The 13,218-nt window shown below is 39.7% G+C and overlaps 1 protein-coding gene across 1 annotated transcript in view; it reads right to left on the reverse strand.

Moving 5' to 3' along the window:
- The window catches only part of ttn.2 (titin, tandem duplicate 2), a 165,143-nt gene that overhangs the window by 11,867 nt on the left and 140,058 nt on the right, over positions 1-13,218 (reverse strand). Inside the window, exons 202-223 of the mRNA XM_079427427.1 lie at positions 12,832-13,128; positions 12,133-12,720; positions 11,736-12,038; positions 11,022-11,606; positions 10,300-10,599; positions 9,902-10,204; positions 9,485-9,790; positions 7,628-9,394; positions 7,222-7,515; positions 6,858-7,136; positions 6,461-6,760; positions 4,305-6,371; positions 3,891-4,193; positions 3,489-3,794; positions 3,097-3,387; positions 2,711-3,010; positions 2,298-2,603; positions 1,908-2,210; positions 1,508-1,789; positions 815-1,408; positions 408-698; positions 22-321 (exon numbers count right to left, since the gene is read on the reverse strand). Of these exons, the coding sequence (XP_079283553.1) occupies positions 22-321; positions 408-698; positions 815-1,408; positions 1,508-1,789; positions 1,908-2,210; positions 2,298-2,603; positions 2,711-3,010; positions 3,097-3,387; positions 3,489-3,794; positions 3,891-4,193; positions 4,305-6,371; positions 6,461-6,760; positions 6,858-7,136; positions 7,222-7,515; positions 7,628-9,394; positions 9,485-9,790; positions 9,902-10,204; positions 10,300-10,599; positions 11,022-11,606; positions 11,736-12,038; positions 12,133-12,720; positions 12,832-13,128 (10,665 nt within the window). The remainder of the gene's footprint in view (positions 1-21; positions 322-407; positions 699-814; positions 1,409-1,507; positions 1,790-1,907; positions 2,211-2,297; positions 2,604-2,710; positions 3,011-3,096; positions 3,388-3,488; positions 3,795-3,890; positions 4,194-4,304; positions 6,372-6,460; positions 6,761-6,857; positions 7,137-7,221; positions 7,516-7,627; positions 9,395-9,484; positions 9,791-9,901; positions 10,205-10,299; positions 10,600-11,021; positions 11,607-11,735; positions 12,039-12,132; positions 12,721-12,831; positions 13,129-13,218) is intronic.

The raw sequence follows: 13,218 nt of genomic DNA on the forward strand, positions 1-13,218 counted from the left end.
TCAGAGGTAGAAAAAACATACTTTTGGCACTCTTGCACTCAACAACTTCAGATTGCAGGAACCCACCAATACCAAAACGATTTGTTGCAGCAACACGGAATACATATTCAGTTCCTTCCACAAGTCTTGTAAATTTGAACATGGGTCTTGTGACAGATTCAGACACTGACATCCATCCAGCTCGATGCGCATCTCTCTGTTCAACAATGTATCCACTGACATTTGCACCTCCATCCTTCAGTGGTGGTTCCCAGCTGCAGGTCACAGATGTGGCATCAACCTCCTCAATTTTCATAGGCCCTACAGGTACTCCAGGTTTATCTAAGGAAGAAATACATTTGGTAAATTTCAAAAACACTTTAAATGTAGCTACAAAAAGCTGTAGGGAAAAGTAAATTATTTCTCACCAAGAATGATAACTTTGATGACTTCAGTTGCTATTCCAGTGACATTTTTCACTTCAAGATTGTAGTCACCAGTATCATCAATTGTGGTTTCACGGACTGTCAGTTTAGTGAATTTAGCAGTTGTCTCAATCTTGATGCGGTCAAGCTTGTCCTTCATCTTTACTCCACCAAAGAACCAGGAACACACTGGTGCAGGTCTACCTTTAATGGGAATGTTGAGCACAATTGGCTTACCAGCTGGCACATTGACAATCTTTTGTGGGATGCCAGTCAAGTCAATCTTTGGCATGACTGTAATGAAAATAGAAATAACAATAATTAAAGTTTGAAGCAAACAATAAATATGACAAAACAATAATTAATTACAGCTTTCCTTATGTCATTTATCAGTTTTAATGATATCTTACCTCTCTGTTCCTGTATTGTCACAGGTGTCATAAGATCTCTGGGCTCACTAACCCCTCTGCTATTTTCAGCTCTGATTCTGAAGAGACATTGCTCATTTTCATTCAGTGAGACAATTGTGTGCTGTAGCAAAGATGGTTTCACATTAGCAACATTCATCCAGCGGTCACTTCCTGTTTTGCAGGCTTCAATAACATAACCAGAAAGTCTGCTGCCTCCATCGTGAAGTGGCTTTTCCCATCCAAGAATGACAGTAGATTTTGTAGTATCAATTACATACAGATCTTGAGGAACAGATGGAACTTCACAAACCAATATTGGATCAGTAATTTCACAAGGTTCTCCAATACCATATATGTTCTCAGGCAATACCCTAAAGAAGTATTGTGTTCCTTCTTCCAGTCCAGTGATTCTGTATAATGTCTTCTTGCATTCTGTTGTCACTGTTTTGTAAGATTTCATTGAAGCTTCACGCTTCTCAATTATGTAGTTGTTGATGTGAGCACCTCCATCAACAGTAGGCACATCCCATGTGATTACAACAGACTCTTTTGTGTAATCTTTAACATTCACTGAACCGCATGGTCCAGGAGTATCTACGAATAAAAAAAGCATAAGTTGCTATAAGTTACATATGGATTATTTAATTTTAGTGAATGCACAGTATTCATTTGTAATTGCATAAATTTACTCACCATAAACTTTGACAAGAATGGTAATTACTTTCTTGCCAGATGGATTCTCTGCCTCAATTGTGTATTTTCCAGCATCGTAACGATGAACCTTCTCCACTATTAAAGTTGTAGTGTTTTCTGTGGTATCTATGAGTCCACGGGACTGTAGGTCAATTCCATGCTTTCTCCAGGTAACAACTGGTGCAGGTCTTCCAGTTATAGTTACATGAATACGTAAAGTGTTGCCAGCTCTGATGCAAACAGTCTTCTTCAGTTCGTCAGGTAGCTCAATATCAGGGATTTCTGAGAGCATATCAATAACAAATGTAATTCATTAAATACACATCAAAAATAGGCCTCTGGAAGGCTTTAATAGCTTGATTATGGCTATTAACCACGTAGATCTTTAAAAAAATCTTACCGAGTTTCTCTGACGGTGCAGCCTCAATACTGCCTTCACTGAACTCTCCAGAACCCATAGCATTGACTGCAGCAACTCTGAAGCTGTACTTTTTGTTACTTGCTAGACCAGCTACTGTATATTGAGTACTTGTCAGTATCTTCTGGGTGGCTCTATACCATTGCTCTATTCCCTCCTCCAGAATCTCAACCACATAGCCTGTGACTTCGGATCCACCATCATACATTGGTCGTGTCCATGTTATGCTAATACTGTGTTTTGTGGTGTCTGTAACACGAGGAACTGATGGTGGAGCTGGGGTATCTGTAAAATGAGGGGGCAGGTTAGGCATGTTACTATTTTTCTGTGTTTAAGAATTTTTTTTAGGCCATGCAGGTCAGTGTTACTTACATGTGGGGTCTTTACAGTGAGCGTACTGAGATGCATCACTTGGAGCACTGGTGCCAGCAGCATTGACAGCTGCAACACGGAACTGATAATCGCTACCCTCAAGGAGACCAGTGATTTTGAGGCGTGTATCATAAATGGTGTAGGTTTTGTTCACTCTTGTCCATCTAACACTACTCGTCTCCCGTTTATCCACAAGGTAGTTAAAGATTTCACTTCCACCATCACTCTCTGGCTTCAGCCACTCAATAATGACATGTTCTTTTCCAACAGCAGTAATCTCTGGTGCTCCCGGAGGTGTTGGAACAGCTATAATGTAAATTACCAACATATATTAATACTCTATCCTTGTTTCTGTGGGTAAACTATAAATATGAATGAAAATATTAATACATAATAATCATGATTACACTTACTGTATGCATTTCTTGCAATAACTGGTTCAGATTCTAGGGGTACACCAGGCCCATACTTATTTACACCTCTGACACGGAAAATGTACTCATTACTCTTGATCAGTTTTGTGCTGACACAAGACAGAGTCTTGCATTCAGGTTCCATGATGACCCAGTTGAGTCTGCTGGTCTCACGTCTCTCAACAATATAGTGAGTGACACGATCGCCACCATCCTCCAGAGGAATCCTCCAGGAAACTGTGCATTTCTCTTCTGTAACCCTGCTAATTATTATTGTACCCTCAGGTGGACCAGGTGTATCTTAAATACAAAAGATTTTCAAATTAAATATACAGCCAATAAAAGGTATTTTGAAGGAAACAGTATGTGATTTATTATGTTCTTACCAAGTACTTTCACATTGACAGCAGCTGTTTTGATTCCACTTGCATTCTTCACAGTAAGGATGTATCTTCCAGTATCATTTCTATCACATGACTTAATGATTGCCATTGCTCTTGTACTTGTGTATGTCAGTGAGTATTTCTCTCCGAGTTCCAGCTCCTTGTCACCCTTGGCCCAAAAAACCTTAGGCTCTGGTTTTCCACTAACAGCAGCATCAAGAACCAGGTCTGATCCTGCTCTAATAGTGATTGTCTCACCCACAAGTTTACTATCCAGCTCAGCCTTTGGTGGTGCTGAAATAAAAACATAAAATGTATTAACAGACATCCAAATATTAGATATGTGTGCTTCTACAGATACTATAAGTATGCATCAGTAAAGTAAACCATCTTACTATATTCATCCTTGCATGTGATAAGTCCTGTTGATTCAGATGGCATACTGTGGACTCCAGCACCATTTCTGGCAATTACGCGGAATTCATACTGCTCTCCCTCATGGAGTGATGTAATAGTAAAAAAGTTTTCTGTGATTGTAGTGTAGTTGCACTTCAACCAACGAGCTTCTTCATCACCACCGAATGGCTTGCGTTCAACCACATATCCAACAATCTTGCTGCCACCATCATTGAATGGTATGGACCATCTAATAGACACTGATGTCTTAGTTACATCGTAAACCTCTGGTTTGCCAGGTGAATCTGAAAATGCAGACAAAACACTTGATAAATATGAAGTCACGAATAAAAACAATGCATGTAAATAACAATAGAAAGCAACAAAAAAAAAAAACTTACCAACTGGATTTAGAGCCAGTGCTGGTCTTGATGGTTCACTTGCTTTACTCAAACCAGCGATGTTCATTGCATATACTCTGAACTGATACTCAAGGCCCTCAATAAGGTTAGAGACTTTGTAGTGACACTCAAGGCAAGGCATTTTGTTCTCCCTCACCCACAGAATTGTATTACGCTCCTTTTTCTCAATCCAGTATCCAGTTACTTGGCTTCCACCATCATGATATGGCACATCCCAGCGGATAGAAATTGCATTAGCAGACACTGAAACTACATCTGGGCGAGTTGGTGGGCTTGGTGAGACTGGAAACAGAAATGCAACACTTATAAGATTGAAGGCAACAAAAATAAATACAGCATTGTTTATGATCCATGTAATTAATCAATAAAAGTTATATAATATTAAATACTCACTGAATGGATGTTCAGCAACAATAGCTTGAGATTCAATAGACTTGCTAACACCAAACTTGTTCTCAGCACAAACTCTGAAAGTGTACTCCATGTACTTTGTGAGATGAGTTACTTTGATGGTGGTCCGTTTCACACTTGAATTCACAACCTGCCATGTAGTGGAGCCAGACTCACGTTTCTCAACAATATAATTGGTTATGTCTGTTCCACCATCATCTGTCGGTTCTCCCCAAGTCAACACACAGGATTCTGATGATATTCCTGAAACTTCAACATGTCCAGCTGGTGGGGATGGTCTACCAATTACATTAACAGTGACACTGAATGTTTTTGATCCAGCTGCATTTTCAAGTGTGAGATAGTACTTTCCACTGTCACCTCTCTTGGCATCCTTAACCAGTAGAGTTGTTCTATCTTTAGAAATCTTAATTGACACTCTGTCTGTTTCTTTAAGTTTCATTTCTTCAAGCTTCCACGTTACCTTGGGGGCTGGTCTGCCACTGATTGGAATATCAATGGCAAAGGAATTTCCTGTTTTGCAAATGATGAGCTGTTTCTCTATGCCACTGAGATCCGCTGTTGGCTCTATACGTGGCTCCTTTATAATGACAGAGGCTAGCGCATCTCGTGGGTGACTAATGCCAGCATCATTCTGAGCCTTAACACGGAATTCATATTCTGTGTTTTCAACCAAGCCTTCAAGAACCATTTTCAAAGATTTGGTTTGGCCACCTACAACCCAGTGATCAGAACCCTTCTTTCTAGTCTCAACAATGTAACCAGTAATGCGGCTTCCACCATCGTGCTCAGGCTTCATCCATACTAAACTGGCTGTTGAGGATGTAGTATCAATGACATCCAGTCGCTTAGGAGGTGCAGGTTCTTCTGTGGCTATAATAGGCTCTGTCATTTCAAATGGCTCACCTTTTCCATACTGATTTTCAGCAATAACCCGGAAGAAATAGGCTACGCCAATATCAAGGTTGGTCACTCTCAATATTTGACGTGTACACTTTTCACTGACCTCTTGCCAACTTAATCGACTTGCCTCTCGCTTTTCAACAATGTAGTGATGAACACGGGCACCTCCATCATTGTATGGTGCATCCCACATGAGTGTCAGAGCACCTCTTGTCACATCCTTGAATGAGAGAGGTCCAGGAGGGCCAGGTGTATCCAACACTTTGACTGTTAATGTAATGGTTTTTCGACCACTGTTGTTTTCGAGAGAGAGTGTATACTTGCCAGCATCATACCTGGTGCAATTTTCAATTGTCAAAGTGGTAAATGTGTCTGTGGTATTAATATCGACCATTACACCAAGATCTCCATCTGCCTTTGTCCATGTGGCAAGTGGGGCTGGTTTTCCACAGAAGGGAATATGAAGTGTAACCATTCCACCGCTCTTCACAACATGTGTCTGCTTGAAGTTTGCATCTATATCAATTTCAGGTGAGGTCAGTCTATCAACTGCTTGTACTACATTTGGAGTCTCAGAGAATTCTCCCTTGCCAGCACCATTGACTGCACACACACGGAATTTATATTCTTCACCAGGTTCTAACTCTGTTACTGTGTAATGTGTGTGAATGCAAGTCTGGTTGTTGACTCTGTGCCATTCCTCAAGGCTTGCCTTGCACATCTCAATAATGTAACCAATTATTTCTATACCACCATCAAATACTGGTTTGGTCCATTCCAAGGTAACAGACATCTTGGTGGAATCAATGACCTTCACCAGAGTTGGTGCACTGGGTGCACTTGTTGGTTCTCTGCATTTGAACAATCTGGATGTACCACTTGCAGGTCCAATTCCAGCACCATTTTCAGCCATAACACGGAATTCATATTCATTTCCTTCTGTAAGGTTTGTTACTCTATGCCTAAGCTCAGTTATTGGTCTCTTTGCAGAAACCTTCACCCATCTTAAGCTCTTCTTTTCTCGTCTTTCAAGAATGTATTGCTTAATCTCATTTCCACCATCATGTCTTGGTCTTGTCCAGCATAGAGTGATACTGTTTCCTGTCACATGAGTGCAGTCAGGTGTTCCAGGAGCATCTGGTACCGCTGTGAGATATCAAAATGTGTTAAAGTAAAAAAATAACCAGAACTAAATTAACAAATGATTGGATCAAGAACAAAAGGTTTTTACTTACTGTATTGCATCTGAGCAATGATTGGATCAGACTCTAGTGGCTTGCCCACACCAAATTTATTAACAGCAGATACACGGAACTGATATTCATTGCCTTTAATCAGTTTTGTGGCATTAAAGGAGCAGGCTTCACACTTGGATGTTACAAGTGCCCAAGAAATTCTGGAAGTCTCACGCTTCTCTATAACATAATAAGTGATAGGTGCACAGCCATCATTTTCAGGTGGGCTCCACCAAAGTGTTGCTTTCTCTGCAGATATATTTGTGAAGCGAAGTGGGCCCTCAGGTGGTCCAGGGGTATCTGAAAAACACAATGACCAAAAAGGTGAAAATAAGCAATGACCAAATCCAGAATAGCTTTATTAAAACTATAAGTCAAAGCTGATTTTAGATCATACCTTGTACTCTGACAAGAACATCCACTTTTGTTGTGCCGGAACTGTTCTTGGCCACGACTGTGTAGATACCACGGTCATTGCGGTCAGCATCTCTGATGAACAGTGAGCTTGATCCAATAACAGTTGTGATGTCAACCAGCATTTTATCAACTTCCTTTCCATCTTTATACCATGTGACTTGAGGTACAGGACGTCCACTTATACTGCAGTTGAGTTTAATGTTTTCTCCTGCCTTGATGGTGAGAGTCTTCTCAGCTTCAAACTCAATCTCAGGGATGACTGAAGAAGAACAATAAGTTCCATTATTTAGCATATATTTAATATAGAACAATATCTATCGCATGATGCCTTTGTATGTACATACCACTTTCATCCTTGGTCATGATGTAGCCAGATGACTGAGAAGGTGGACTAACTGTTCCGACAGCATTCCTGGCAATTACCCTAAATTCAAAGCGATCACCAGCAGCAAGGCCTGTTACAGTAAATTGACATTCGCTGATGTCAATGAAATTGCATCTCAACCAACGTGCTCTTCCTTGACGCCTTTCAACACTATATGCCACAATCCTACTGCCTCCATCACGCTTTGGTGGTTCCCACTGAAGTGTTACAGAGTCTCTTGTAACATCAATGCAGTTAGGTGTGCCAGGAGGATCTAAAAAAGAGAAAAATATATTTTGAAGAAAAGAAAAAAAGGAAATTTGTCAAAAAGATGAATACTGTAGAGTAATTAAAACCATAAGGAAAAAGACAATACTAAGACTTACCAACAGGGGAGATTGCCAGTTTGTGCTTGCTCTGTTCACTGACTGGACTCATTCCGGCATTGTTTTGCGCATAAACTCTGAATGAATACTCCAGACCTTCGATTAGTCCAATGACTCTGTATTCTCTTCCAGAGATAACACTGGAATTCACTTTCATCCACAATAAGCTGTTCCTATCTTTTTTCTCAAGATGGTATCCAGTGACTGGAGAACCGCCATCAAATCCTGGGGCTTCCCACTGAACAGTCATGCCATCACTTGTAACATTAAATACTACAGGTTTTCCTGGTGGACCTGGTGGCTTGTATTGGTGTTGAGCAACCACATCTGATGAGGTTAGAGGCTCGCTTACTCCATATTTGTTCTCTGCACGCACCCTAAATTGGTATTCAGTACCCTTAACCAAGTTTGGTAACTTGAATGTGGTCCTGACCACACTAGAGCAAACCATCTTCCATGCTGCTTGAGATGTCTCTCGCTTTTCTACACTGTAGCAGGTGATTTCGCTGCCACCGTCATCCTGGGGTTCATCCCATGAAATGATAATACTCTGAGCTTTAATTTCATCAAAACGAACTGGACCTATAGGCTGAGAGGGTGGCCCAAGTGTAATGACTTTAATGTCAAAGAAGTTCTTGACAAGTTTGTTATCAAGGACCAAGGTGTATTTTCCTGCATTCTCCTTTCTTGCATTTCTTATAATGAGACTTGCCTTGTTCTCTGTTTGTCTGAAACGAACTTGTTCACTTTCCTTGAGTGGCACATCATCTTTCATCCACTGGATCATTGGTTTAGGTTTACCCTTGTAGGGCAAATCAATATTCACATTTTGTCCAATGCGAACACTTAATTCTGAATTAGGATAGTCAATAAGGTTTGCCTCAGGCGGTATAAGGAGTTCCTTCACAGTGATAGGTCCAATTTGAGAGAAGTCACTGCGACCCTTCTCATTTTTTGCAAATACTCTAAAGTAAACTTCTGAAAGCTCTTTAAGTTGAGTTACCTCATACTGGCAACGCCTGCATGTACCACCAATGCTCCAAGCTTCTTCTTCCTTTATTTTCTTCTCAATAATGTATTCAGAAATGTAGCTGCCACCATCATGATCAGGCTTTGCCCATGCCAACGATACAGATGTATTAGTTGAATCCACCAGTGCAAGGTCTTTTACAGCTCCAGGCATCTCGGTTGCTCTCACAGGCTGTGCAGTCTCACAAGTATCACCAACACCATATTCATTTTCAGCAGAAACACGGAAGAAATAGGAAATTTCTTCAGTAAGACCATCAACTTTGTAGGTTGTATTGGCACATTCATTTGTCACAATGGTGAATGCCTTCATTTTAGCATCCTTCTTTTCAACAATATAATTTGTGATTGGAGAGCCACCATCTATATTAGGTGGTTCCCAGCTCAAAGTGAGTTTACCTCGTGTCACATTCTTCACTATCAACCTATTACAAGCAGATGGTGTGTCTAACACTTTAACAGACACTGTGATGGTTTTTGGCTCTCCAACCCCATTTTCAATTTCAAGAAGAAATTTTCCAGTGTCATCCCTTGTGACCTTTTGAATTATGAGTGTAGTTGAGTATTCTGTGTTTCTGATGGTATATCTTGCATCACCACTAATCTTTTTGTCTCCCTTTCTCCATGTTACATTTGGAGCAGGTCTACCCTTAAGAGGGATTACAATCTCCACATCTCTACCAGCCTTTGCTATGTACTGTGTTGACATTGAGATGTCAAGATCCACATCTGCCTCCTCTGTTGAAATGGAGAAACATATTTGTTTAGATTCCCAGTATCATATTTAAACAATTTCTATATTGTTTTAGACAGCAAGAAAATACAAACCCAAAATGTCTTTGGCTTGCACTGGCTGAATCATCTCAATTGAACGTCCAGTTCCAACACAATTAACAGCAGAGACACGGAAGAAGTAATACACTCCAGGTTTCAAGTGGGACACTACAAATTCAGTTGTTCTTACTTCTTCTTTAGAACTTATAGTGACCCATTCGGTCTCATCTGCCATTCTTTGTTCAACAACATAGCTTGTAATTCCACTGCCACCATCATAGACAGGCTTGACCCATCCAAGGGTAATAGATGTCTTTGTTGAATCAACAACTCTCAGTTTGGTTGGCTCACTTGGTGGATCTAAAATAATAAGAGTATATAGTAAATTCTATTTTAAATATCAGTGTATACATTGTACACATTTATATCTGGAAAATAAAGCAATAAAAAGAAACCACAAAATAAGCTTACCAATTGGGTCATAAGCTTTGTAGAAGATGGACGCATCAGAATATGGGCCTGCTCCAGCTTTGTTAATTGCACAGACACGATACTGATATTCATTTTCTTCTGTGAGATTGCTGACTTTCTGTCTGGTATCACGAATGGGATCTTTAATAACCTTGAACCACTGTAGACTTTTCTTCTCCCGCTTTTCCAAGTAATATCCATCAATGTCGCTGCCACCATCTAAACTTGGTCTTTCCCATACCACAGTCATTGTTGACCTGGTAATCATAGTGACTTGGGGTTTAGAAGGCCGACTAGGAGGAACTGCGGGGGGAAATGATTAAATTATATATTAGATAACACATTTAATAATAATTGTTTAAAAAAACATTTTTATTACAAAAAAAAAAACTCCTTACCAAAGGAATTCTGTGCAATTACTGGCCTAGATTCCAGAGGATCTCCAACTCCATATTTGTTTACACCACGAACACGGAATATGTATTCATTGCCCTTAATTAGCCTTGGGACTGTGACAATGCAGTCTTCTAGTTTTTCTGAGATAATGGACCACATAATTCTGCTTGTTTCACGTTTCTCTACAATGTAGTGGGTAACCATTGCACCACCTTCATCAACTGGAGGATCCCACATGATAGTCATAGTATCTGCTGTGATTTTCTTGAACTGTATCTCTTCAGCAGGGGGTCCTGGTTTGTCTGATGAAAAATTCAGTGAAATCTTTTCAAACTGAGGCTAATAAATGCATCACAAATGTATTTTGTATAGTACTTTTCATGATAAATATTTTTTCAAACCAGCTTTACAGAAAATTAATGTTTCTACACTTAAGAGTGATCCGTTATCAGAGGTGACTGTGTCAAAATAATGTCCATGTAGCAGAAATATACAGTTCTAAGATTATACAAATCATGCAGTTAGTTAATGTCACATATTAATTTAGGCAGAAGCAAGGAACACATTAAGGCAATTATTTCAAGATGTGGAAAAAGTATGATGATAAAAAGTAAATTAACTACATAAAAATGTCATTCAAAAATAACACAAATATTAATAAAAGTAATGTTAGATATTATGTGAGTTATTAAAAAGGTATTTAGTAGTAAACTTTGCAACATACCTTGGACAAGTACTCTGACAGCAGCATATGCTGAGCCTAAAGAGTTCTTGATCTTGAGTTCATATGTTCCAGTATTCAAACGGGTGGCTTCCCTGACTGAGATGCATGCAGACTCAGTGGTGTTGGAAATGGAAATCTGAGCACCAGACTCAAGCTCTTTTCCATCCTTGTACCATTCAATTGTTGGTTGAGGTTTAGCAATAATCCCAATTTTAAGATCAACTGTAGCACCTGCTTTGTATTTCACAACATCAAGATATTCTGAAGGAAGTTCGATCTCAGGGGCACCATATGTGTCTACACATGTGACTGGTCCAACAGTTGCAGATGGGTTACTAATGGAGCCAACAGCATTCTTAGCCATGACACGGAATTCATAAGATTCATTCTGAGTCAAGCCTGATACAGTGAACTTTGTGTCAGTAACATTTGTCAAATTAGCTTTTGACCACCTGCCTTTTGGACCATCTTTCCTTTCAATCAAATACCCTGTAATTTTACTTCCTCCGTCATATGAAGGTTTGTCCCATGCAAGGCTAATTGAACTCTTTGTGATATCAGTGACTCTGAGGTTGTTTGGAGGTTCTGTAGGGAAAAAACAGTGGCAATTAATGTTCATTTTTCCATTGGATTACACAAAAAGAAACCTACCATTATTAATACTAATGGATTAAGCACATAAAACAATCAGTTTACAGAAAACTAAATGCTTACCACAAGCATCAATTGCAAGCACAGGATCTGAGGGCTTGCTAACTGGACCAATACCAGCAGCATTTTCAGCTGCAACCTTAAACTCATAGATCAGACCAGCGTTCACGTTTGATACTTTGAAATGTGTAGCACGGATAACAGTTGTGTTAACTTTCTGCCAAAGAATGCTGTTTCTGTCTTTCATCTGAAGGTGATATCCAAAAACATGGCTTCCACCATCTGAAGAGGGCTCCTTCCAGCTAACAGTGATACTTTCCTTTGTTACAGTCGACACCCATGGTTGTGAAGGTGCAACGGGGAGTGCTGAAATAAAATAGAAAATGTTTTCATAGATACTCATAGATACATTTGTATTTAACAATTTGTAGCTTATGCTGTAGAGAAGGATTTTACTCACTGTATGGAAGACTGACTCTAACAGTCGGTGAATCAACGTGGTCACTGATGCCAAAGCGATTCTCAGCCCTTATTCTAAACTGGTACTCAACTCCAGTAATCAGCTTCATGATCTTGATTGTACACCGTGCAACTGCAGATGAGACTTCCATCCAGTTTGCAGTAGTGGTCTCACGTTTCAAAACGATGTAGTTGGTAATTGGGCTACCACCATCATAAGTAGGTGGCAACCACTTTAGACTGACACTGTCCTCTGTGACATCACACATTTCAACAGGACCAACTGGTGGGGTTGGTCTGTCAAGAACCACAATATTCACAAAAGACTTTGTGGTTCCACTGGAGTTGGAAGCCGTGATATCATATCTGCCTGCATCCGAAGCAACACTCTCACGCAAATAAATTATTAGGGAGTCAGTTGTCACATCAGAGTTGAATCTCATGGTTGACTTTAGAACCTGTCCATCCTTAGAGAGGGATACTTTTGGTAGAGGTTTACCAGTGAGGGGGATCTCAATCTTGAGATTTGAACCTGCTTTAACATAGGCAGTGTTGTGTTGGAAGTCCTTCATGTTAATTTCAGGTGCCTCTGTTGATTAAAGAAAGCAATAAGATTATATAATAATTTAACAACATGTAAAACTAATCAATCAAACGTGTATGTTTAAAAATAATGTATTATTAATAGCAAATAACTTGCCCAGCTGGTCTTTTACAAGCACAGGTAAAACCATGTCCTTGGGGTCACTAAGTCCAGCATGGTTTTCAGCTCGAACTCTGAAGTAGTATTCAGCATTTTCTCTCAATCCACAGACAACAAAGTGAGTTGATTTGGTGGAACCACACTTTATCCACTTTTGTTGTCCTTTTTCAAGAGCGTCAACCAGGTAATTTGTAATTCTGCTTCCTCCATCGTGTTCTGGTTTAAGCCATGCTAGTGAGACACTGTCTTTTGTGACATCAGTGACTCCAAGCTTGGGTGGTGGACTTGGTTTTTCTAAAAATTGAAAGTATCACATAAGCAAAATATATGCATCAAAGACTTGAAATAATAATAAAAAAAATATGCTACAGAAAAGACAAAATA

This window comes from Barbus barbus (genome assembly GCF_936440315.1).
Source record: "Barbus barbus genome assembly, chromosome: 10".
NCBI lineage: Eukaryota > Metazoa > Chordata > Actinopteri > Cypriniformes > Cyprinidae > Barbus > Barbus barbus.